The sequence below is a fragment of the Lemur catta genome, chromosome 21, assembly GCF_020740605.2.
Source record: "Lemur catta isolate mLemCat1 chromosome 21, mLemCat1.pri, whole genome shotgun sequence".
NCBI classification, from domain to species: Eukaryota; Metazoa; Chordata; class Mammalia; order Primates; family Lemuridae; genus Lemur; species Lemur catta.
Window position 1 is genome coordinate 12,444,968 of NC_059148.1, and position 27,470 is coordinate 12,472,437.

Here is a 27,470-nt window from a genome sequence, read left to right on the forward strand (position 1 = left end):
TACAATGGAATACTACACAGCAATGAAAAGGAATGAACTTATAATACCCAAGAACGTGGATGGGTCTCAAAAGAGTTATGCTGAGTGACAAATCCGAGATAAGAGTACAACTGTATGATCCCATCTTTGGGACCATGTAAACGTACACTGATCTACGGTAACAGAAGGCAGGTTAATGGTCACCTGGGATTGGGAGAGGACAAGAGGAGGGGAAGAAAGGATTGCAAAAGGGAACTTTTGGGGGTGATGGATATGTTTGTTGTCTTTGTTGTGATGATGCTTTCATGGGTGCATATGTCAAAACTTATCTGATTGTACATTTTAAAGATGAGCGGTTTATCTTTTGCCAATTATACCTTAAGAAAGCTGCTACACACGCACACACACACACACACACACACACATACACACACATTTACACATTGCGGGATATTATCCACAGAGTTTCTGATTCAGTTACTATGGGGCGGGGCCCAAGAACCTGCGTTTCTCACAAGTTCCCAGTGAATGCCAACGCTACTGGTCCAAGGACCCCAGTTTGAGAACAGCCGTAGTGACCTCCGTTTCTGCAGTGGGCGGGGGCCATGTGTGTCTCTCCCATCTTTAAATCCCTGGGGCTAATCTACCCTTCACCTTCTGACCTCATTCACTGGGGGGAGACCCTTCAGTGTGTTCTTTCTTCGTACTCTTTTTCCCCACCGCTGGGGGGCATTAGGTGCCCAGACCTTGACCTTGAAGGCGAAAGATGAGACGTTATCCCAGCGCTGGGTTTGCTCATTCATTTAATGAGTTTTGGCGAAATGTATCCATTTGAATCAGCAGGGCAGTGGTGGTTTGTTTTCCTGTTGTTTTTGAGGAGGAAAAAGGGGCCAAGCTGGGCCCCTGCGAGCTCTCCCCAGCCTGGCCTGTTTGTTAACAGCCCGCATAAAGGAATTGGTCACAGTGTGAAGTCGTGTCAAGGAGGCATTTGAAGTGCTTTTCTTTTTTTCTTGCGTTTCTGTGGGGCAGATTTTTCAGGCCAATTGATTCGCAGGAACCGGTAGGGTGTTGCTTTGTTCTCGCTCTGCTACCTGGCAGGTATCAAGGGAATGTTTTCTCTGTTCTTTGAGAACAGAAATAAAGCCTGCAAACTCACTGGTCTTTGATACAAACTTGGGCTTGTTCCTAGGGTTGGGCTATTCGGGGACAGTCTCACCAAGGGAATCTGGCGGTCAGGAAATGCCCTCCAAGAATGAGGGCCGCTAAGCACGATCGCCCAAGGTTGTCAGATTTAGCAAAAATTATACAGGATGCCTGAGTTAAATTTGAATTTTGGAATTTTGGATAAACATCAGATAATGTTTGGGTGTAAGTATGTCCCAAATGTTGCACAGGCAAGCCTGAAGCGTTGGGGGTGTATCAGGGAAGGGTGCCAGGAGGAGGTGACCAGGAGCTGGTCCTGGAAGAAGAATGAAATTAGACAGATGCAGTGAGGCCAGTATTCTTGCTCTGCCAAATATCGCAGGAGGACATACTTATATAATAAAAAATTATCCATTTTTTTATCTGAAATTCAAATTTCACTGGATGTGGTGCATTTTATTTGGCAACTCTGCAGCCCAGCTTCATCCCTGGCTGAGCTCTCCTCTTCCTCCCCATCCTCCTCCTCCTCCTCCACCTCCTCCTAGCCAGCACCTTTGACTTTGAGGAGTTTTGCTTCTATTTCATCTGTAGCAGTGGGTTCCATCAACTGCTGAAAATTCACACGGAGTCTGACAGAGCCTGGTTCACACCCCAGTACCAGCACTCAAGCTGGGTCGTCTTGAGCAAGTGACATCGTCTCCCTGGGCCTCAATTTCCTCATTTGTAAAACTGGGATAGTAAGAATCCACCTCACCCCCGTATTAAATAAGATACACTGGGGCAGTGCCTGACACTCAGCCCGTGTCAGGTTTATAATAATAATAATAATAATTAGTGTTATCATGGATGGCAGCGTTGGACCAGCTGGGTGGGGCAAGTCCTCGCTGGCCCATGGGGAGGGCTTGTCTTGTTCGCATCAGCAAGGCCCTGCCTGCTCACTCAGGTCCCCATCCCTGCTCCCTGGCAGGACATGCCATGTTTTCTTTTCTTACTGGCTTTATCCCTTTTCTTGCCTAATTTATATTTTTAATGAAGCATCTGTTTTTTAAAACATTAAGTGAATACATACTTCCCGTGGAAAAATCAGAAATAAAAAACAAACAAACAAACAAACAAAAAAACCATAAAGACAAAACAGAACCCAAACACACACACGCTCATGCAAACCAGGAAACAAGCGCTAGTAAGTTTCCCACCCGGAGAAATCCACTGGTAACATTGCCACCAACGTTCTCCCAGCATTTTTCCTGGGAATATTTTACATAGCTCGTCACAAGCTGGACAGCATTAAAACTTTCCTAAACAATCTTTTTAATGACCGTCCTTGGAGGAGTCCTGATTACCCGAACTATTTCTCTGATGTTGTCCATTTATGTGGTTTTAAACCTTTCCGTGGCTCTTAATAACGAGGTGATAAATGTCTTTGCGCATCTGTCTTTGGGCCGGGTTACCCTCTCAGGCTCCCAGGCTCTGTCTAAGGAGATGCCGCCTGTTCTTGTCTTTCCTGCTGTCTCCTTGGTGACAATCCGGGTAGCGGATCACACTGTTTGTTTACCTACAGTCTAAGTTCTGTGGGGCGGGGGTCTTAACGTATCTTGTTCACCGCTGAAAAGACAAGGCCAAGCGCTCAGCCACCTCACAGCAAGTGCTCAACGCGTGTTTGTTGAGTGAATAAATGAATGAGCATGCCCAACTCACCACGACTTTGCTAAAATCATGTCTTTTCGATTTTCTAAGCCTTTGCTCCTGTGATCGGCAGAGATATGTTCATTAAACTTCAGTTTGTGCCCGCTGTGTCATTTCATTAGGTCTTTGGGGTTCTCATATCTTCCTTTGGACCCGCTGCCTGGGTCGCGGGAGCTGGAGTGGTAGCTGGGAATCTCGGAGGACCCAGATAAAGGGATTGGGAAGCTCCAGGCTCCCATCCGTCAGCCAGCCTGGGCCACCGGGGTCCTCAAATCAGGGATGAGCAGCACCGTGGACCCACCTCAGGGGTGGACACACTCTCTCCCACCATCTATGGCTCTTATTTGGGGGACACTCACGGGCGGCTCATTGTCATTCACTCATCAACAGATATTTATTGATCTTGTTAGATGCCGGGTGCTGGCATGCAGAGGTAACTCAGCTGGGTCTCTGTCGTCAAAGGACTCACGTTTGGGAGATGGTCGGGGGGTGCCACGTCCACATCAGCAGATCAGTCCAAGCAGAAGGGACATGTGCCTGATTAGAGGTGTGTGTAGGCTGAGGCCAGGCTGGGAGGGGTAGAGGCGTATCAGGGAAGGCTGCCTGGAGGAAACAACTGTGAGCCAGAACTGAACTGAGAGCGAGTGACACAGGTACAGCGAGGCTGGCATTCCTGCGACACTGGGCACTGGCTGCAAAGGTAGAGGTGGGTGGTCAGCTGCAGCAGGGACCCAGGGCAGAAGTGCTGAGACCCCCAATGTGGCGCTGGCCGGGCGCTCGATGGCTGTCCCCATGCGCCCACTGCCAGTTCCACGTCTTAGTCCCTGCCCCACGCCCTCGCCGCCTGCCACATTTCAGCTTTTAAGTGGAATTTATTTGAAATCTGCTGAGCACCAGGACACATCTGAAATCACAGAGTTTTCCTATTCTTTTCTTCTTCTGTGTAATTTGTTTTTCTGCAACGTAGCCTGGTATTTTTTTTTTAAAGTTCCTGGCAGCCGTGGTCGTCATAATAGTAATAATAATAATAATAATATTCCTTGCCTGCCAGCAGTTTGCTTCTGGCTGTCACATTCCAGGCGCGGGCTGGAGGTGCATTTATTTCTCATGACGCAGTCGTCAGCTGCAGAGGAATAATGTCCAAAGGACAGGATGACAGTCACTCGCTTGTGCCGGGGCTCCGCCGGGAGCTTTGCTTTATTCAGTCCATCCAAGGGCCCCTGGAGGTGAGGGATTGTGATCACATCTGTTTTCCAGAAGTAGCCAGACTCAGAGAGATGCAGTGACTTGCCCAAGGGCACACAGCTTTTAAGTGGCAGAGGCAGAACTGGGACCCAGGTTGGCCTGACTTCACATCTGCTACTTTTGTTCTTCCCACTCTGTCGTCTCCGTCCCGCGTCATGGCTGAAGACCCCGTGCGCTCCAGGGTCTGATCCACTGTGCACCCCTGGGTCACTTAACCTCTCTCGGCCTTAGTTTTTCCACCTGGGGAATGGGTAGAGCGCCACCCAGCTCCTCAGGCGACGCCAAGGATTGGGGCCTCAGTAGAGCGATATTTATGAACTCCACCCCTCCCCAGCTCGGTGGTCTTGGGCAAATAACTTCACCTCTCTGAGCCTCAGTTTCCTCGTCTGTCAGTTGGAGGGACCCCAGCCTGCCTCATAGGGAAAAAGCACTAGTACAACGTAGTAGGTGCTCAATTAATGCTTTCTCTCCTCCCCGCCTAAAGGGACTCTCAGTGCCCGGAAAGGAAGGGAATTGGTGAGATGTTGAGTGAGGGGCAGAACCACTTGGGAACAGGCTGTGGACGGACACCCATCCCGCCCTCCCCACGGTATCCATGAGGTTCACCCGCTTGTGCGGGCACCGATGTGTTATTTCTTTTGCAAGTGACTTGAGTCAGTGTTTGGCATTTTCCTCCCTGAGTTGGCTCCCGGTCCGGGAGGTGGAGGGCTGGGAAAGCCCTGGGCAGGTGGGCTGTAGAGCCCCAGAGGAGCCTACCTGGCCCTGGAGGGGGGATTGGTTTACCTCCCCATGAGTCGCAGTCAGACCCAGGCCTGCCTGAGGCCCCCCAGTGTACTCAGATCCCGGGGAGAGCATGCCCAGGTGTCAGTTCCCTCTTCCAGGGAGGCCTCCAGTAGCATCCGTCAGGGAGCAGCTCGCCGCTGCAAGCCATGGCTCCCCACTGCCCTTCGCTCTGTGAGGGAGGCCTGAACACCTGCCTGTCTTTGGGGTTCTTACACTCAAATGTCCCGCGGTCCCCCAGCCCCCTGCCCTTCTGCTTACAGACCTTTCCTGCTTCCCGGCACCCACTTAGCCTGGCTCATTCTGTTTGCCCTTCCTGAACTGCTTCATATGCCACTTCTTCCAGGAAGCCTCCCATCCTTCCAGTCGGTTCCAGGCCCTTGCCCAGAGTCTCCCCAGCCCCTGGCATGCACTGTGTGTGTCACCATCTGTTTGCACATCTGTCCCCCACAGTGGATTGGGAGCCCATTGGGGGCAGCGCCATGCCTGACTCACCTTCCATGAAGTGCTGGGCATGAACTTGGGCAGCAGCAGGGAAAGGTGTCCCTGGGAGGTGGAACAGCCTAGGCAAAGGCCTGGAGGGAGAGAGGTAGTAGTGAGTAGAAACCATCATTTATTGAGCACCACTGTGTGCCAGCTACCGTGCTGAGTGCTTCACACATGTCAACTCATTTAGTCCTCACGACAGCCCTAGGAGGACAGTAGGATATTATTTCCATTAAAAAAAAAAAAAAGTGAAAACTGAGCTTCTACACAAGGGCAAGAGACTTGTGCAGAGTCATACCGTTGGGACTGCAGAGTCAAGAGTTGTGTCTGACTCCAAATCCAAACCTGGCCTCTCTCAGCATCGCAGGAATCTCCTGGGTACTCTAAACCCAGGCTGTGTTAATATGGAGTGAACATTTTGGATTTTATTTTTTTTCACTCAATTACCTGCAGACTTTGGTTGACCTTGAGACTGATTGCCTCAGAAAGACTCTGGGCATCTTGTGATTTGACTTTTTTTTTTTTTTCCCTCCCACTGATTTTTTTTTTTTAATTGAGGTAGAACATAAAGTGTATAAAGTATACTCATTGTAAGGGTACAATTCAATGATTTGGGCTGTGATTTATCCCATCCATTCGACTGATTTCTGTTTTCACGGTTTTGATCCAAAGAGTGGCTTTTGTCAGGGCACCATGCAGAGGTGTTTGAAGAACAATCGGCTCTCTGCAAGTTTAAGGAACTGCAAACACCTTCCCGATCCTAATCGTTTTGGATCAGAAACATATATATTTGTTGATTCGTGGCTTCTGTTCCAAAAGAGACAATGGAAGGCGGGGAGGGGAGGAAGAGAGGGAAGCAAATGAGCTTCAGCATGAGTTTTCTCATTCTTCTCTTCCCCTGAGCTAAGGGGCGGGGGATGGGGTCCACCTGTAATTGAAAGTCAAATGCTCACAGCTGACGGTGGGAGCGGTAATAAATGCGTGGGCACTGTCCTTTCAGCGTCCTTTTCCTGCTACTTTGAAATCTCATAAATAACCGAGAGTATGTTGGTAAGACGCCTTCCTTCCCTACGTTGGCTCCGGCTGCGGTTGCTAGGTTGAGCTTCCGGTTGCTAGGGATTCTGTGGTCCTGTGGCGGCCCAGAAATATGATGGATCAGTGGAACATGCTTTTGCTATTAACTGACATGTTTCCATAGCAAATCTCTCAATGTCATTGCGTGCTTTGACGTCGCTCCAACTGGTTGATGATCCTTGCAGGTTTCCCAGTTAGACGTGGCTTGAATGGAGGGGACGAGTGGCTTGAACTGGGAGTCAGAAAAGCCTGCTTCCAGTCTTGTATCTGGTGTTAATTTGCTGTGTGACCTTGGGCAAGTGTCTCCCCGTCTCTGGGCGCTGGATGCTACAAAATTCAAGGACCTGCTTTGACAGCCTATAGTTCATCACCCAAGTTCTCTAAGCTGGCCAAGCGCAAATCAGTTTCTCATTATCTGCTGGTGGATTATTGACAAAAGAATGAATCCCCGGGCCCGGCTCACTTCCTCTCTACCCAGCAGGCTTCTGGGCTGAGCCTCCTTGGCCAGATGGTGTGTGCACAGAAGTTTCAGACTAATTTTAATATTCAATCACACATAATTGGGATCATAAATCTTAAAAAAAAAAAACAACAACAACCCTACAACCCGTAAACATCTGATCATGTCATTTTCTCTTGCCTCCTGTTAAAATCCTTGGCAGTTTCCCATTGCTGCCCTGGGGGTGGAAAACTAGCATCATTTCAGTTACTCAGGCAGATCGGTTGGTGGTAGCCGCAAGAGGAGATGTCCCGAAAGGAATCTGGACTCACTGGCTTGCTATGGGATCTTGATTGATTAGTGATGTCTGCCGTGAGTCTAGGAATATCAGTAGGGACACGTACGCGTATTTGCCAATCGTGGCTGGAATGTAAAGCCCATGTCCTTTAATATAACACTTGAGGCCTTTAATATTGGCCCCTGCCAGTTTCTCAAGTTTTACCTTCTCCCCTTCTCTGACCCCCTTCCAAAAATATTAATCAACTGCTTCAATGCATCATCTGTTGTCCCCAATCCCCCTTTGCTCATGTGGTTTCTTAAGGACCCTTGTTACCTTAAATTGGTTAACTCTGCTGATTTATCTTTCACACTTCGATCGCAGTTTGGTCTCATCTGCACTCTTCTCCTTGGCTCCCCTGGGTGGGATGAATTCCCGCTCCCTCCTCTGATACCCCAGAGTTCCCCGTAGACCCGTAGCCCGCCTTCCACTTAGCCTGTTTCACACTCAATGGCTTTTATGTCTCTTCCCACTTGTACCTTGAGAGGGCCTCAAAGTCAAGGTCTGGGTTTTTGCTCATCTTTGCATGCCCAGACCGGAGCCCAGCACGGAGCAGAGCCTCTGCAAATCTGTCCTGAATGAACACACACACAAATGAAACTCACGCTGCATGGCGAAGTCGGATAGGAACGATTCTGATAACTTTCCCAGATGTCTGAGTTTGTTGGTCAACACTCCTCGGCTTCATTGTGGGTAATTTGCTGCAGTAACAGAGCGACCCACAGAGTCTCCTGAGGCCGAGCTTGGCTTCAAGCTGTGGGTTTGCCTGTTCTCCGGGTGATGGCCCCTTTTTCTCTTTCCCCCCCTCCCGTCTCAGCCTGAAGACAAGCAGAAGGCGGCGGCTGCCTTTGCCCAGCTCCGGGGCGCCATGGAGCTGCTGGGCATCACAGAGAGCGAGCAGAGAGCCATTTGGCGGGTGCTGGCAGCCATCTACCACCTCGGCGCGGCGGGGGCCTGCAAAGGTACGTTCTTCCCGCTGGCTCACCTGGGTCGCCAGCTGTCTCCTTTGGCAGGTGCCTGGCGAGGCCCTTCTCCCGGGGAGAGGGGAACAGGGTCAATCTGTCATCTTCCGCGTCTCTGGGGCTGCTCTTCGGGAGGCTGCGGAAGCCGGGCATCACGAGGAGGAAACAGGGCTGGGATTTTCAAACAAACCTTCTAGACCAGGTCTGTCCAAAAGAACTTCCTGCCATAATGGGGGTGTTCTCTAGCTGTGCTGTCCAGCGTGGTGCCCCTAGCTGCAGGTGGCCGTGGGACACTTGGAATGTAGCTGGTGCAACTGCACCAGAGACTCTGCACAAGTCTCTTGCCCTTGCATAGGAATTGCATTTTTCATTGTGTTTGATCCTAACTAATTTGAATTTAAGTAGCCACACGTAGCTAGTGGCTACCGTACTGGGCAGAGCAACTGTAGAATATGCGAGAGAAGAACCCAGAAGGCTCCGGTCGCCAGCTCGGTCAGCTTCTGCAAACTCCAAAGGGGAGTCGTTCCGTGGGTGTCTCTAGGCGAAGCAGAGTTCTTATTTTCAGCATGGGTTTCTCAGCGCGGAGACGGAGTTGCTATCCTTTGATCATATCAACATTAAACAGTCACCCCATAGAAAACTGCAAACGGGGACTGGGAAACTGTTCATTTTTTTTTTGCTTTGTGCCATCTGACTTCAGCTCAGGAATTCAGACAACGTAGCCTCTGTTAAACCTTTTCACAAGAGCCACCCCGATCGCTGAGATGGGTCAACACTGACTCTGTGCCCAGACCTGCGCTGGGTGTGGGTGGGGGGATGTGGGGGGATGGGAGGGGCTGTGCAGGTGCCATACTCCCTCCTTGTGACTTTGCCGTCCTGTTTGGAGAGATGAGACTTCTCAGTCTGAGACCCTCACCCAGCTCTATTAGCTGACAGAGAGGGGGTGCGACTGCATCGTTCAGGAGAGGCGTGAAGGCTCGGCGTTGTTGGTGCGTAGACCTCCGTGGCCTGGGGTTGCGTGGCAGGAGGCCAACGTGTTTTCCTGAACAGAAAACCAAGACTTGGGAGGGCTGCGTGTCATACGCTGCAGGGCGTGGACTCCTGAGCGAGGCAGATTTGGGTTAAACATGAATCTCTCAGGTCCAGTGGCTTCTTTCAGTGGGCTGAGAGTGGATTCAACGTGGGGAATAAACAGAATGAGGATGAGGGGGCTGATGTAGGCTGCGCTCCACCAGAAGCAGACCGGGAGACGAAGACTGGGGACAATTGTGCCTTATGTGGGAGAGGATCCCAGGAGGCAGCAGGAGGGGGATGCGGAAGTGAGATGGGGGAGGGAAGGCAGGTGATGCTGGTGTGCTTAGGAGCAGCTTCCCTGGGCAGTTGAAGCTCAGTCCCACTGGGGACCACTGGGACACTCTGGTTGCCTTACCCGAGAGGCCGGGAAGCTGGGGTATTGATCCAGAGACAAGGGAACCCCCTGGACTGTGGCCGTGCCAGCAGAGAGGTGAAGGTGCCCAGTTAGACGCCTGACTTTCTCCTCCCGGGGCAGAGGGTGGCTGTTCCCGCCGATGTGGACTCAGACACCTAACCCACACATGCGAACGCCTAGGACGATGGAAGAAAAAATCACTTTTATAAATATTTTATTAATACATGATTATGGCAATAATTTCTCCCATCCCTTCCACCCCCCTCCACCCCACCTTGTAAATTATTTTAAGAAGAGCTGCCGTCAGTCTGCCCGGGAGGCCTGCCCGATGATTTACTTACTATATATTCTGCTTTGGAACATTTCATAATAGGTTGCTCTAAAATCAGCTATTAAGAATTTCAAAGTCGTATATAAATGTCTTTGCTTTGTGTCATAACAGATCATTTTGAAATATATTAAGAATCATTTTCATTAATCAAGGTTTTTTTTTTCCTTCATTAAAATGATACTCTCTTCCCAGTGCGCTTGGCTTCCCAACTTATTTTGAGAGCCCTGATCCTATTTTTAAAAACCAAAGACAGTCCCTGTGGGGAGATTTGGGGGGCTTATAACTGGACTCAGGGTTTTTGAACGGTTATAGCAATCACAGTCTGTCGCCGCAATATTGGTTTGGTGTTTGACAATTGCAAAAGCACTGATTTCTCTATTGTGCCTTTTGATCTGATTAGACTCATGTACTCAGCCCGGGAGGGAAAACAGTGCCATTGGCAAGAGTCCCGAGTCGGCCTGCTGGGTGCGAATCCGGCCCCATCTCCCCGAGCCCGGTTCCTCCTCTTGAAATGGGGCTAACGAGGGTCACAGTGACAACCACTTTGGAGGCGTGTTGTGAGGATTAAATGAATCAATGCCCAGAACTGTGGAGCCTGGGACTTGGCTCCTGGTGGAGGGAGGGATTCACAAGTCTTCGCATTCATCCATTTCCATTTTATAGACAAGCAGACAGCGGCACAGAGAAGGTACGTCACTTACCTGGTATCACACAGCCAGTACATTCCAGAGTGAGGTCTGGGCCATTCTCATTTTCCCGGGGCCCCTGTGCTCAGCACTTACAGATCTGACCATGTCACTGCCTCCTTAGAGCAGCCTGGGAGGGACAAGAATGATGCCCATTTTACAAATGAATAAACCGATGCCCACCAGAGAGTTTCCTACATATTCCTCAGGACACACAGCCAAAGCCAGAGATGGTGTCTGGACTTGGGCCTCCCCGAGCTGGGCCCAGCCTCTGGAACCTCCTACCTGCCGGGCACCCTGTGCTGCCGCCGCCTCCGGCAGGACTACGACTCGGTTCAGTTCTGACACTGACCGCCTGCAGCTAGTGCGGACCCCACAGGGGAAGGGCTCGGTCCCCTACGACTGCCCCCATGACAGATGCTGGCTGCAAGCACTGGGCCTCCTATTCTTCCAGCCCACTGGCTCTAAAGTTGGGGCTTCCCACCACCCTGTCCTCCCGTTTGGTAATTCACTGCAGTGACTCCCAGGCCTCAGGAAGGCACTTGACCTACTACTACCGGTTCATTATACAGGACACAAGTCAGGAACAGCCAGATGGGAGAGCCACACCGGGCAAAGTTCAGGGAGCTTCCTGCCCTCTCCCCGAGCCCGAGCGACACCCTCCTGGCACTTTGATGCGTGGGAAGCTCTTGGGACCCCATCATTTAGGGGTTTTATGGAAGTTTCCTGATGCGGAGGCGATTGATTAAGTCACCAGCCAGTGGTGACGAGCTCGATCTCCAGCCCCGTCCTCCTCCCCAGAGGTCGGGGGGTGGGGTCGAAAGCCCCTAGCCCTGTAACTGTGCCATGGTCTTTCTGACGGCCATCCCCCTTCCAGAAGCTACCCAGGGGTCCCCGGCCACCAGTCATCTCAGGAGCATCCCCAAGACACTCTTATGGAGATCCCAAAGGGGTTTTGGAGAAGTGCTGGGAACCGGGGATAAAGGCTGAATATATATTTATCACGGGGGCCAAGCCCTGAGCAACAGTCCCCAGGGCTGTGGCCTCACGGGGGTGTGTGGCATTAATCCCTAGTGTCCTGTGTCAGCCAGACTGGGGAGGGGCGGCCGGCGTGCTGAGGCCGATCCCAGGGCAGCCACCGGGCGGGCAGTTTTCCTTTCCACTGTCGTCCTCGTGCCGCACTCTGGGCACTGCCCCTTCCTCTTTCTCCGCTGGAAACTTTCTTCTCCCTTTTTCCTGCTTTATAAGGGGCTCCCGCCCTTCTTTGGTCTTTAAAGGCCACTGTGCGCATGCAGGGCGGTCCCCGGCTGATGACGGCCAGGCCTCCCGTCACCACGTGGTCCCTGCCCAGGGGGCTTCCGCACCGACATCACACAAGACCCCCCACAGCAACTTCTTGGGACCCTCCTGAGCCTCCTCCTCTGGGGGGGGGTCACATTGCATCCCCCCCGAAGTTCCCATCAGGTCCCCGCTGACCCCTGAGTTCTGCTGCCACCTCCTCCCCTGTCCCTTCGGTTCCTCCGATGCAATGCGGTGTCCTTTCTTGCAGGAGACCTTCCGGCGCCTTCCCTCGGGCAGCCGGCTGGCTGCCTGCAGGGGCTCAGGCTAAGCCTGTCATCAGCCAGGTGCCCTGGGCAGCCCCAGGGTGACAGAGGACACGTCCCCTCGGAATGCGGCAGAGAAAGGGACACGGATGCTTTGGCGTCACCCAGTTCTAGGTTCAAATCTCAGCCTGGCCTTTTACTGGCTGTGCATAACCTGGGTCGAGTTACCTAATTAGCCTGAACTTGATCTGTAAAAGGGAGACACGGCAGCACAGAGCCATCTGGGGCTCGCCCAAGCCCGCCATGCTAATAAGCAAAAGTGGCCCAGACCTGTTCGTAAGGCAGCTTTACCGAGGTGTAATCCACGTGCCATATGGTTCACCCGCTTAGAGCGTGCACTTCCATGGGTTTTAGAATAGTCTCGAATATGTGCAACTATCACCACAGTCAATTTTAGTCAAATCTGGAACATTTTCATCATCTTAAAAAGAAACCCTTCAGCTGTCATCCCCTAAATCCCTCATCCCTAAGCAACGCCCTCCTCTCAGTCTTAAACCACCAGTGAGCTAGTTCTGTCTCTGTGGATTTCCCTGTTCTGGGCATCTTATATGAACGCAATCATACAATATGCGTTCTTTTGTGATTGGCTTTTTTCACTTAGCGTAATGTTTTCAAGGTTCGTCTATGTTGTATCGGTATTTCAATCCTTTGTAGGGCTGAATAATATTCTGTCGTGTGCATGTACCACAGGAAGCTTTTTGGTTGTCCAGTGCAATTTATTTTTGCTCAGCCTGGAGGTCAGGGGGTGGCCCTGCTTTGCCCGGCAGGGTGCAGGCAGGGAGGAGAAGGCAGCTGAACTGGCATGGAGGCTGCCGGGCTCTCCCGGCAGAGGGGGTGCTGTCAGGAGTGTGAGGCCGGGTATGGTGGAGGCCAAGGGCATCGCACATAGACGCCCGGTTGTCTGGTTCAGCTGGAACGTCCGTGCTGCCCGGGCGGCGTGGTGGGCTTGTCTGCTGAAGAGGGGTTGGGCCCTAGTCGGTGCAGGGGACGTGGCTGTGCTGGGCAAGGACATGCTTCGTCACTCAGCTCCTCTGAGCGCTGGAGGGCAGGTGCACCCTCCCGTCCCTCCACAGCCACCTTCAGTGGTGACAGAGCAGGGCAGCCACATTTTAAGGCACACTCTCCAGGCCCGCCCTGTGCTACCACTTAGCACGTGCTGTTCCACTCGCTCCTCTAATCAACTCAGCCCTGTTCTGCCGATGGGGAGATCGAGGCTCTTCCAGGAGAAACTGCTTGCCCAGGGTGCACAGCGAGGCCACCCCCAAGCTCAGACGGAAGCCTACGTCTCTCTGGCTCAAAGGCCACCTTGTTTCATTGTGGCCTGCAAAGGGATGTCCTTCGTGATCAGAAGACAAAGGGTCCCCGTTGGGGCGCTGTCAAATTGGAGCAGGAGAGATCGCCTGCGGGTGTGTTCCTGGGGCCACAGCTGGGAGCCCCAGAGCTCTCTCCAGGGATCCCTGTGTCTTGATGGCCTCACCCAGCTGGACATCGTCTGTGTCCCGGAAGCCCAGGCTTGGTTCCCAGCGGGCTCCTGCTTCCCCTCTTCCCATCCTCCCTGCGCTGAGTTCTCACACACGGCCAGCGGGAAGTCTCAACTCGCACGTTTGATCCGACCACGTCAGCAGGGCTGTCCGTGGCTCCCTGCGTGGGCAGTTCCAGCGCCGTCGGGTCCCTGCCCGCCTCTGCAGTCTCCGTCTGAGTCCCCGCCGCTGTGGCTCATCACAGGGACGTTCCCCATTCCTCTCTCTTGCTGCTCCCCAAGGGCACTGCAGTGCTAGCCTTGTGTCTCTGGCCTCCCCTCTTCCCCTCGCTGGTCCCCATTCGAAAGCCGCTTCCCCCACCACGAGCCTTCGCTGACCCCTGGACGAGGTCTGGTTTTCCTGCTTTGGGTGCTCCGAGCATCACCTGGTCGCCTTATTCATTTCTCACGTGGGGCGATTGGTTATTGGATTAACGTCCGTCTCCCCCGCTGGGCTGAGCGCAGAGCCCCTGTCTGATTCTGCTCATGGTTGCGTGCCCAGGGCCTGGCACAGGGCCTGGCACATAGTACGTGCTCAGTAAATATTTGTCGACTGATACGTCTTCTCAGCAACTCTCGAAGGATGGGGAGATTGCCCTGGAATAGAATCCGGACGAGGGATGTGAGGGGTTTATGCGCCCAATCGTGTTGGCAGGTGAGGGAGAGGGGCCGGGCAGAAGGACAGATGGACAAAGGGCCTTGAGAGGGAGCCATTCTGCTCCCGCGGGTGTCCCTTCCTGCCCCAACCCTCAACCACCCTGCACTGACTGCCCACGTGGCAGAAAGACTTGTCTCAAAAGCTGGGTGCAGCTGGCCTTTGGATCTTAGAGACCTACTCTCGTGGTGGCACGGGGGCTGGGTCCCTTTCCTCCCCTACATAATGTCCACACCTGCTTTCTGTTTCTCTGGTTCGCTGTCACCAATGGGTCCCTTGGGAAGGCGACGGGAGGGGGCTCTGAGGGCCGGCGTCACACCGCAGGCAGAAAACACCAGTGATTTGACATCGCGGTTGGCTTGCTGTTCACTGAGGCCCGTGACTTGGGCCGTCTCCCTGGAGCCATCAGACAACTGTCGATCCAAGCTCGTGTTTCTGCCCTTTGGCAAAAAGTGGCCTGTGGACCAATTAGCTGGTGCCCATGTGTTCTGAATGGCAGCAACTGGATGCTCTCCAGGGCTTGCTGGCTAAGGAGAGAGTGCCACGTTCTATTGGTAATAAACATGTCACAATTTCAAGGACAAAGGGAACCAGACTCCACCCCTGGATGGGGGAGCAGCAAAGTTCTAGGGCATATGGGATGGGAAACATGGGTGTGGCCCTATTTTGCCACAGTGGCCTTGATTAAGTAACTTAAGTCTTTGGTGGCTCAGTTTTCTTGCCCGTAAAATGGGTTTGTTAAGAGTAGTGACTTCACAGGTCTGCTGTGCAGATGAACTGAGGTGCTGTGTGCCAAAACCTTTTTATAGCAGCACAGTGCAGGCGTGTCGGTAAGAGTCAGCCATTGCAGATTATGAAGCTGCTGAAGAGTAAATCAAGGATGAACTCTGTCAGCTCTTTGCAGCAAGAGACAGTTTCTCTGTCCTGGGGTCTCTTTTTTTTTGTATGAGATTAAAATCAGAAACAATACTCTTCCCAGGAATGATCTCCGTTAGCAAAATTCTCTTGGAGTTTCTCAGCAAGGGCTGGGAGGTCACTTTCCATGGATTCTCCCTTTTAATCCTCACAGCAACCTTGACAAGTAAGGAAGGAGTCACCATTTGTGACTCAGGATGCTGAGGCTCAGAGACGTTAGGCAACATTGCCAAAGTCGAACAGCGTCATGTGGTGGGGCCAAGGTTAGAACTTAGTGCCTGTCTGCCTGCAAAGTTCCTGCCTTTCTCCATGACAAGGGTGCATTCTGGGTGCCTGGACCTCTGCCCTGTCTCCTAAGAGCTCCTCAGCTCCATCCAGTCTCCACCCAGTCCTGCATGGGGAAGGCGTCCCACTAAGCAGACAGGGGACAGCTCAGAGTCGAGGCCAAAGGCATGGACCAGGCTGACCTGTGTTCAATCCTGCTTCTCCTGCACGATCTTGGTGGCTCTCTTGACCGCTGAGACTCAGTGTTCTCATCTGTAAAGTGGGGATACTAATACTGCCTACCTCTTAGGGTTCTTGTGAGGTTTACGTTATTTAATTTGAATATTTAAAGCTCTGTCATTGTTAGTATTGTCGTTATTATTATCGTGAGAAATCTGTCCACTATTGGGGCCGTTTTCCCCGGTGATGCTTAGGAGGGGAGGCCGACTTGGGCTGGTCTTTAACCCTCTCCAATCCCCAGGATCCTGTAGCTGTCAGAGCCGATGTGCATTCTCCCCCAGAAAGTCAACCGCCGGTCACTCTGTGGTCCCTCACTCCTGCACAAAAATGGTAGTAATGTTCAGAATCCAAAATGACAACAGGGCCGAGTGACGCCTGCCTTGACAGGGGCACAGCTGTGTTCCGTTTCTCTCTGAAGGCTGGCGGGTGTTTATTTGTCCCTCACTAAATTTGCCAGTCTGCTTGCTGCTGACCCGTGGCTTAATATATGGGGCGGTCGGACCCATATATAACCCAAGGAGGGGCCTCATAATGGGGCGATGAAGGGAGGCTGCTATTCAGCCGGCAACTCACTCCCCGCCTGCCACGGTAAAGATGTCAGTCCGTGAATAGATGGGGCTGTGACTCGGGGAGCCCAGAGGAACCTAATAGAAAGACAATGCCAGTAATGAGAAAGTCCCAGCCCCCTGCCTCCTGCTGGGACGTCCTGGCACCGTCAGCCCGGGCAGCCCGTCCAGGGCTGGGAGGAGGCGACCGGACACTTCCACACTGGGGCAAGACCCTGAGCATAGAAGGCCGGTGACAACAGTGACCGTGATGCTATGCACACAATGCCGTGACCAGACATTCCAGCGCCCCGTGGAGTGCTTTGCCGTTTTTATAGTTTTAAAGCAATCGTATGAGTAATACTTTAATGTCTTTCTATCAAAAATGGAAACAGCACGAAAGAATAAAGGGTGAGAAAGAAAGGCAGGTCCCTGTGCACACCCGGGATTCACTGCTGTCAGAGGTGGCCACGGTGAACGGTTTCAGGCACTTTTTAAAAAATACAGACTTTAATGTTTAGAGCAGTTAGAGGTTTAGAGAAAAATTGGACAGAAAGCACAGAGTTCCCACGTACCTCTTCTCCCCTTGACCACGCCCATCCGCTGTGATTGACACCGTGTGATCACCAGGATCGATAAACTAGTATTTTTTTTTTTTTTTTTGAGACAGAGTCTCACTTTGTTGCCCGGGCTAGAGTGAGTGCCGTGGCGTCAGCCTAGCTCACAGCAACCTCAAACTCCTGGGCTTAAGCGATCCTCCTGCCTCAGCCTCCTGAGTAGCTGGGACTACAGGCATGCGCCACCATGCCCGGCTAATTTTTTCCATATATGTTTTAGTTGGCCAGATAATTTCTTTCTATTTTTAGTAGAGACGGAGTCTCGCTCTTGCTCAGGCTGGTCTCGAACTCCTGACCTAGAGCGATCCTCCCGCCTCGGCCTCCCAGAGTGCTAGGATTACAGGCGTGAGCCACCGCGCCCGGCCAAACTAGTATTAATTAACATCCGCGGTTTACAGCCGGGTCCACTCTTTCTGGTGTGCAGCGCTGTGGACGTTGACAATTGGATGATGGCATGTGTCCACCACTGCAGTGTCATACGGAACAGTCTCTGCCCCAACAGGCTGGATGTTTTTTTTTTTTTCTTGAGCTTTTGATTTGAAATAATTATAGAATCACAGAAAGTGACAAAAATCATATACAGAGTCCCGTGAGCCCTTCCCCCAGCGTCCCCCAGTCGTGGCATCACCCACGGCTGCAGGACACCGGGAAGCTGACGTGGGTGCGTGACTGTCACCAGGCTCCAGCCCTCATCTCCGGGGCTTTGGGACCGACCGTGCAGTTGGCGGCATCTACCCACGTCACGTAGGTGTGGGCGGGGTGCCTGGTTGTGGCTGTTTACACCCGTGGGTTCACATCAGCTCTGTTTCTCTGTCCTTCACTTTGTTCACGTGTCACGTCACGGCTTGTCTTGGGGTCTCTTTTCACCTCGGTTCAGAGCAATGTCCCTAATTCTCTCTGGTGACCACAGAGAATTGCCCAGCGTGGACGAAGCCTCCGTTTGCATAACAGTTCTCCCGTCGATGAGCATTCAGGCAGTTGCTTGCTTTTTTTGATGTTATAAATAATGCCCCACTGAACATCCTTGTGCGCACACGGCGGTGCACGCGAGTGAGCATTTTGGAGCATTTTGGAAGTGGAACTGCTAGGTCAGAGGGTGTGTCCAGTGTTTGTCATTTCCACGAACACGGACCATTTCGCCTTCCTTGCATGTGTATCTGGGTTGTTTGGCTCAAGCCCGTGGGGTGGGTGCTATTGTTACCATTTCTGTTTGTAGGTGGGGACGCTGAGGCTCAGAGAGGTGAAGTCACTAACTCATGGTCACGCAGCTCTAAGTGGCACAGAACTGGGCCCTCTGCCTGCTGTCACTGTCTCGCTGGGGGTCAGAGGAAGGCCTGGCGTTCTCAAATGGACCTGCTGTCTCCACTGTGGGGATGCCACCTCTGTCCCCTCCTCCAAGACGGACGCCGGGCCTGTCCTGTCTTTGCTTCTCTGGGTTCACGTCTGCTTCCTTAGCAGGGGCAGAGCAGCCAGTTCAGGCCCGATCTAGAAGTTTCTCACTGTGGCTCAGCGCTCTGCCCTGCTCCCCTCCAGTTCTGGGGGCTTCTTTCCTCCCTACCCCACCCCGACCGCAGCTGCTTCCTGCTCTGAATGAGACAAGCTTCACCCGTGACAAGGATTTCCGAGCCGAGCACACCTGCCTCCCCTACGTTTGCCCAAGAGTGCGGATCGGCGTTGGCGTCTGGGGCCCGGCTGGCTGGGACAACTTTGCGTGTTTCTTCAAACTCTGTGGATGTTCAGAGGGGTGGAGGCAGGAGGGGCGGGGCAGCTGTGGTCTGGGTTCTAGTGGCTTCCCCATCCATGCAGAGGGCCTTGGACAGGCCGGCTCAGCCTCCCGTGGCCTTGACTTACCCAGGGCTCTGCCGGCGCCCCCAGGGATCTCCCTGCATGGCTGCAAAAGGGGTCGCTCACCCACTCGGCCTGAAGAGCATCCCCTGTAAAGTGGAGAACCCAAGCGCTGGAAAGAGACTCTGACTGCGGCCCGCCCGAGCCCCTCTTTGCACAGGGCAGGGACCAAGGCCCAGAGAGGGGAAGAGACTTGCCCAGGGCCACACAGCGAGGCTGTGGGGGAGGTGGGCTAGAACCCTGGTCACCTGACTCCCGAGCCAGTGCTCTGCTCATCTCGCTCCACCCCTTCCTGGTTCCCTCCCTCCCTCCGTCATCCCACCCTGCTTCTCTCCGCTCCTCCCTTCCTCTTTTCTTCCTCGTCTTTCTCATTTTCCTTCCTCCTTTCCTTCCTACTCATCCTGCCCTTCTCTCCCCTCTCCTCCCTGTCCCCTTCTCTCTCACTCTCCTTCTTTTCCTCCCCTTGGTGCCTACTGGATGGCAGGTCCTTAGCTGCCCTGACACGCCACCCTCACCTTACAGGGCAAAATTTTGACCCAGTCCCGAGAGAGACCCAGACAAGTGCATGATGCTGGGAGGGGCCCCCGGAGTTGAGAGTGGTCTCCCCTCCCCTGCATGCCGGGAGGCGGAGACCCTGGAGCTGGATCTCGAAGACAGGAGCAATTAGGGAGGGTGCTCCAGGCAGAGGGAACTGCGTGAGCAAAGGCACGGTGGCTCGAGTCCCCGTGGAGCAGGTTCAGGGTCTTCTGTTTTGATGCAAAGCCTGGGGCCTCTGTCTTCCTATCCATAAGGTACCAACCCGAGGCCTGCTGCTCTGGTGCTGGGAACCTAAGGGCTCTGATTAAGAGAGGATAGCCACGTGGCCCAGCACCCCAGAGGCCTGTCCCCTCCTGGGTCCCCTCCTGCCCTGGTGTCCTCCTGCGGCTACTGGCCCTGGGTCCTCCGCCCTGCCCCAGCTGGGGGCTTGGCTCCGTGCCTGACAGCTGGTGCAGCCCGGCCTGTTCTGGACCACAGGCAAGGATTTATTCTGCTTTTTCCGAGCATATCAAGCTCATTCATTAAGCTGGAATGGCTGCGTAGGGATGTTAAACAATTATATATAAATATATGTATAGATATATATATATATTTTAAAAAAATGCGTGCTCAGACATGGCAATGTGGAAACACAGAGCTGGCTGGCAGCCAACACCTGGGAGGGTGAGGTGGGAAGGCTGGGGTGCTTGGGGGACCCGGGCTCTGATTGGCTGAGCCACTCACTTGCTGGGTGGCTCTGTGAAAGTTTCCCCCTTTCTTTTGGCCTCTGTGTCTCATAAATAATAACAGCAGCTAACATTTAATCAGTGCCCACCACGTGCCAGGCACTATTCTAAGAGCTTTGGCCATTTCAACAATGTCATGGAGTAGGTGCTATTACCCCATTTACCTCATTCACTCTCCACCAGCACCCCATGGGGTAGCTTCTGTTCATCACTCCCATTCAACAGAAGAAGAGACTGAGGTTCATAGTGTTGACACGACTTCCCCAAGGTCACACGGCTTGAAGCAGTGGAGGTGGGATTTTAACCCAGGCAGTCTGTCTGCGGAACGTTGCCTTTTCTTGCAGCCGCTTCCGCCTTTTAGACTTATCTCTTCTCTACAGGAGGCTTCCTTCTTCACGGGCCTCGGAATTGTAAACCTCAGTGTGAGGAAATGCGAGCCAGATGCACCAGCATTATAAATAAGTCACATAATGTTGAGTAATTCAGCCACAGCACGGCTATTGTTGGAAGGAGAAATAACTTGGTTATTAATAAATGCAGGAGGCCACAGTAATTGATAGCAATTGAACTCATGGTGCGTGGGGAAAAACAGCTATGTTATTTTCTCTCTCTCTCTATTTTTTGTTGTGTTGAGCATAAAGGAAAAAAAAAAACAACGCTGCCTTTGCAGGTGGATTTGAGCATCTCGGAAACTGCAGTTCCATTACTTTCCCTTGCTCCTTCTCTTTCCTTCTTTTTCTCATTCCTCCTTTGTTTGTTTTCTTTGTTCAAATCCCAGCCTGGCTCTTACAGCAGGAGTGACCTTGGACAAGTGACTCAAGTGTGGCAATTTGGCCAGAGTCACCTGGTTAGGTGAGGGCCCTTTCAGTTAAACTGGTATTTTCCTAAACTAGTGTCTCCTAGAACATTAGACCTGCAAAAGACTCTGTAAAAACATTCAGAGGACCAATAATTCTGAACAGAACTTCTCCTTCTTAGAGACTCATAAGATATACTTTAAAGGCTTTGAGAAGTCCTGCAGTTAAGAAACTTGTTTAGCCAGGCATTGACCAAATTGATATGGTACACAGCTCATTTTTCCCGGTGATACCGGTGACCACCCCTCGGAATGAATGCTAGGAGGAGCGCCGTTGGGGGGACTCTGACCCCCAGCTCTGTGGCTGCTCTGCCCGGCTCCACACCCCTTCTGCCACCCAGAGAGTTACTGACTCAGCTCTGCCCCCGGTAGCACATTGGCTGGAACCTGGCGTCACCCCAGACATGCACATGGTTTCTGAGGACTATACAAAGAGGCAGAGAAAGAGCCACAAGCCCAGACATCAGCTGCTTTTTCGAGAGCCTTCCCTTGGCCAACCAAACCTTGCTAAGCGTGGCCATGGTCTCCTCCCCTTAGCGCCTCGCAGCGGGTACAGATGCTGACACGGGGGTTCAAAGCCAAGGCTTTTTTGTGGGGGTGATACCAGGAAGCACCAGGAGAGGAGTGGGGAAGGGATATGGAGAAGGGAGGCGGGAACTGTGGGCCGACCTGCCTTGGGGACCTGTTTCCCCCCAGCAGCCGGGAAAATGGCTGGAGACCAAAACCACACACCGGCTGTCATCTCTGCACCTTCAGCTTTGGGATCATTCTGGGCACAGTCTCCTTGCCTCCAGGTGAGTGGAGACAAAAGCACCTGGATAGAACGTGTGATCCCCTCTGGAGTGGGCCAGGGCAAGGAAGGGTTCATGACCCGCTTCCCCCAAGCCAGGCTGTGCATCTGGCTCAAAGACTGACAGCTGGAATGGCAGGAACGAGGATTACACCCAGATCCTCTTTGGTTCGTCACCCACGTCACTGCCCAGTTGCCTTTCTCCCTGCTGCAGGTGCCAGTGCAGTGTTCTCGACCTTCTTCGGGAAGGCGATAGCCACTGCCTATGTCTGACCAAAGATCAAGGAAGCCATGGGGTTGGACTCTGTGTGCTGGCAGCCTTCGGAGAGCTGGGTGCAGGAGACACATTTTCCTGACAGAGCCCTCCGTGTGTCTACCTGCACCAGCAGGGTGTGTCCCGGCTGCACCTGGACATGTCCCCCTGACGTCAGGCAGGATTCAGAAAGTTCAGCCAGCGTCCGCTTACCACGCCTCTTTTCAGAAATAGCAATGGCCGATTTCCTTCATGACTTCTCCCAGCTTATCAAGGCCGGGAAGGTCACTGCCACTGAGAGCCCTGCTTTAGAGGGTGGTGGGGCAGGAGGAGGGTGGTGGGGCAGGAGGAGGGCAGGACATTACCCACCATCAGCTTCATCACCATCACCAATCACCATCATCACCATCGCCATCACCATCATCATCACCATCACCATCATCACCATCGCCATCACCATCATCATCACCATCACCATCATCACCATCACCATCATCACCATCACCATCATCATCACCACCATCACCATCATCACCATCATTGTCATCATCACCATCACCATCATCACCATCACCATCATCATCATCACCATCATCACCACCATCACCATCACCATCACCATCATCATCATCATCACCATCATCACCACCATCACCATCACCATCATCATCATCATCATCACCATCACCATCATCATCATCATCATCATCATCACCATCATCATCACCATCACCATCATCACCATCATCATCATCATCATCATCATCACCATCATCACCATCACCATCATCACCATCACCATCACCATCACCATCATCATCATCACCATCATCACCATCACCATCATCACCATCACCATCATCATCACCATCACCATCATCACCATCACCATCATCACCATCACCATCATCATCACCATCATCATCACCATCACCATCATCACCATCACCATCATCACCATCACCATCATCACCATCATCATCACCATCACCATCATCATCATCATCATCATCACCATCATCATCACCACCATCACCATCATCATCACCACCATCACCATCATCACCATCATCATCATCATCATCATCATCACCATCATCACCATCACCATCATCACCATCACCATCACCATCACCATCATCATCATCATCATCATCATCACCATCATCATCATCACCATCATCACCATCACCATCATCACCATCACCATCATCATCACCATCACCATCATCACCATCACCATCATCACCATCACCATCATCATCACCATCATCATCACCATCACCATCATCACCATCACCATCATCACCATCACCATCATCACCATCATCATCACCATCACCATCATCATCATCATCATCATCACCATCATCATCACCACCATCACCATCATCATCACCACCATCACCATCATCATCACCACCATCACGGTCACCATCACCATCACCATCACCATCACCATCACCACCATCATCACCATCACCATCACCATCATCACCATCATCTCCTACTGAGTTCACTTTCAGTCCCCATCACAGGAGTAAGAAATTCTCATTTAGTGCTAATAGCCTTTAACGCCTCTTTCTAATACTTGCTAATCTCCCTTTTGAACAAAGAGCGAGCAGACTTTAGGCTCACAGGTAATAGCATTTAATTAGAATCTAATGACATTTTTGTGCTTATATTGCATTTATTTCTACTTTCTATTCGTGACAGGTGATAATGAATTTTCATTTAAGATAGCACAATAACATTTCCTTTTGCAATGTATTTATTTAAGTGAAAAAGGTAAGTGAGTCTCTTGAAAATGAGGGTCACAAGGATATGGCAAATTTCCTAAAGGTAGTATTTGAAGGACTGATTTTGGTGAAGCAATAGTTCTTCCACTTAGTAGCAGTCTGTTTTCTGGTGACTTCTCTGAGTCGGTTTTCTCACCTATAAAATGGAAATGATTATAGTGCTGTCTAGGACTCTTGTGAAGATTACATAAGAATATTAACACAATAAATTACAGTTAATAAGTATTGAGCTTTTTCCATGTGTCGCATCTGGGACTCTAACTCAGGCTCTCTAACTCCAAAAGCCATGGGCTGAACAAAGATGCCATATTGAGTAAAATTATATAATACATTGTAACTGCTATCACCACCATCATCATCATCACCATTATTACCATCATCTCCATCATTATCACCATCACCACCATCACTATCATCACCATCACCATCATAATCATCGTCACCATCACCATCATCATCACCATCACCCCATCACCATCACCATCATCATCATCACCATAATCACAATCATCATCTTCATCAGTTTTGAAAGTGTCAGGACATTTTTTTATTAGCCATGTTCCTTCTCTGAGTCTTAGTTTCATCATCTGTAAAATGGGGATAGTTTACAAAATGAAGATAATACCATGATGCTGTTGTGACAGCCAGTGCGGAGTAATGGGCGTGTAGGAGGACGTCCACAGGCAGTGGCTATTGTGATGCCCTCAGTGGCTGCGGCCAGAGCTCCTCCTCCTTGGTGGTGTTGAAGTCCTGGATAAAGTCCTTTTCCAAATTTCTAATTTTGCCGTAAGACAGACGGATTTTTTAAGATGTCTGTTTGAAGAATTGGGCCCTCACAATCTCTTTCTGAAGGATCAAGTCCTGTTGGTAGCTGTGATTCTTACTTCAAAGGAGGAAATATTTATGGGAAGATAAGAGATGGGAGAAAGTGTTTTTGATTTTAATTTTATTTTTTAAAGTTGGCATATAATGTACATATATAGAGGACACAGTGATGTTTATATATAAATATAAACGTATATATATACACACACATATATAAAATGTGTAGTGATCAGATCAACGTAAATCATGTCCATTGTCTCAAACATTTATCATGCCTTTGTGTTGAGAACATTCAAAATCCTCCTTCTAGCTATTTGAAACTATATAATATATTATTGTTAACTATGGTCATCCTGCAGTGCTGTAGAACACTAGAACTTATTCCTCCTATCTAGCTGTAATTTTGTATCCTTTAATAAATCTCTCCCTATCTCCTCTTTCCCCTGCCCTTCCCAGCCTCTAGTATCCTCTGTTCTACTTTCGACTTCTATGAGATCAATATTTTTTAACTTCCACACAGGAGTGAGAACATGCCGTGTTTAACTTTCTGTTTCTGGCTTATTTCACAGAATGTCCTCCAGTTCCATCTATGTTGCTGTAAATAACAGAACTTCATTCTTTTTTATGGCTGAATACTATTCCGTTGTGTATAGAGATCGGATTTTCTTTATGTTGTATCTGTGTTGGACACCTGCGTCGATTCCATATCCTGGCTACTGTGAATAGCGCTGCAGTAAACGTGAGGGTACAGATGTCTCTTCAAAATACTGATTTCTTTTCCTTTAGATAAATGCCCAGTGGTGACATTGCTGGATTGTATGGAAGTTCTATTTGTAGTTTTTTGGGAATCTCCATACTATTCTTCATAGTGGGCGTGCTGGTTTACATCCCCACCAACAGTTCTCTCTTCTCCGCATCCTCATCAGTATTTGTTACTTTTTGTCTGTTTGATAATAGCCGTCCTAACTGGGGTGCGATGACCCCTCACTATGGTTTTGATTTGCATTTTCCTGATGATTAGTGATGTTGAGCATTTTTTTGTATTTGAAAATGTATTTATTGGCAAAAATGTTTTAAGGATGGCACCGCTATGTGTTTTAATAAGTCATTTATTTTTATTTGGATTACAAAATTAGTGCTCAACCACTGTGGAAAATCTGGAAAATACAGTATCCCCTTACCCGGCTGTGATTCTTAATGGTGACCTTTTTATTATATTTCACAACAGTTTAGACTGATTCACACAGTTGACATCATACTATGGTATAGTTTTCTCATCTGATTTTCATTTAACATTCAACCGTAAGCATCGTCCATGGTGTACAAAGTCTTCGTGGCTAATTTTCAAGGGCCTTATGATAGTCTACAGAGTGGCTGCCTTTGGCTTCTTCATCCCTATCCAGTTCTTCCCTCTACCCCCTTTCATTCCAGCCACACAGGCATGCTTGACATGCTCATTTCTGCCGCAGGGCCTTTGCACTGCCTCCTCCTTCAACCTCTAAAGCACTTTCCTGGTTCTGTCTATGGCCGGCTCCCTCTCATCCTTCATAACCCAGTTCAAATATCACGTCTTCAGAGAGAGCCCACCCTGACCACCATAGGTACCTAACAACTTGCTCGGTCTCTCTTGATCTCATCACCTGGTTTTATTAATTAATACTTTCTCCTCGGTGGCGGGAGGCTTTATAATTTTCTCTCCTGAAATTATCTTTTGGATCTATTTGTTGACCTGTTTATGGTCCCACCCCCTCAATAGACTGTAAGCTCCATGAGGACAGACACCGCTTCTGTCTTGCTCGCTGATTTCCCAGTGGCCGACACTGTGCCTGTCACATAGTGGGAGCTCAGTGAACATGCACTGAAGAAGCAGTGGCCGGTCACACGGTTGGATGTGTGGCTGGGGAGGATGAATAGATAGTGAGGTAGACGGTGGGGAAGGGATGGATAGATAAATGGATACATGGGTAGATAAATCATACTTCTACTAACCATGCCTCAATTCCACATGTAGAGTGCTTCTTCCCCGGAATATTTTTAATTGCTTTGAAAAAGCGAACGATGCAAATGGTGAGGAAGTAGGAGGAACAAGTCTCTGGGGACATCGCCCAGGGCCCAGGCCTGGGCAGTTGTTCAGGCTCCCCACTTTGCTGGGGGGAGTGGCCCGGAGATTGGCAGGACAGCCAGATTCTCCAAGGTCCCCTTGGGCTCCATCTGCCCCATTCCCAGGACCTCATGGCCACACCTCTGCTTTGTCCCTGGCGCAGTGGGCCGGAAGCAGTTCATGCGGTTTGAGTGGGCCAACCGCGCCGCCGAGGCCCTGGGGTGCGAGTACGAGGAGCTGAACACGTCCACCTTCAAGCACCACCTGAGGCAGATCATCCAGCAAGTGACATCTGGGTCGAGCAGACGGGGCCTGGAGGAGGAGGAGACCAGCTCAGGTACCCCACTGCTACCCCTCTGGGTGGGCGGGTCCCCTCTCGGTCAGCCCCTGGGGACACACCGGCATGCTTTCACTCGTTCATCAAGGGTTCATTAAGGGCCTGCTCTAGGCTGGCCTGTGCTAGATGCAGGGGAAGCCGCTGTGGGTGGAAATGGACATGGTTCCTACCCGCGCAGTGCTAACTAATGTTCTACTAGTCACCTCTGTCCAGCGGTCACGGTGGCTGCAGAAACCTGGGAGGGAACCCAGTGCTCTGGAGAGGGGACATCGTGGGCAGGGCCAAGAGATCGACGCATTTCCATTGTATTTCCTGTTTGTTGAGCCTGCGCCATGTTGTGGGAAGATGAACCTTTCTGTTGGAGAAGCAGAACTAAGGCCAGGATGCGGGTGTGGGGTGGGAGAAGAGGATGGAGTGGGCACGCAGTGGGAGGCCAGCTCACGGAGGGACTTGTAAACCAGGGTTT

At 51.2% G+C, this 27,470-nt stretch overlaps 1 protein-coding gene across 4 annotated transcripts in view; it reads left to right on the forward strand.

Annotated features, from left to right (window-relative positions):
- The window catches only part of MYO18B (myosin XVIIIB), a 245,078-nt gene that overhangs the window by 35,408 nt on the left and 182,200 nt on the right, over nucleotides 1-27,470 (forward strand). For all 4 annotated transcript variants that reach the window (XM_045534350.1, XM_045534352.1, XM_045534351.1 and 1 more), the window contains exons 12-13: nucleotides 7,987-8,131; nucleotides 26,831-27,004. In XM_045534350.1, coding sequence (XP_045390306.1) covers nucleotides 7,987-8,131; nucleotides 26,831-27,004 — 319 coding nt within the window. The remainder of the gene's footprint in view (nucleotides 1-7,986; nucleotides 8,132-26,830; nucleotides 27,005-27,470) is intronic.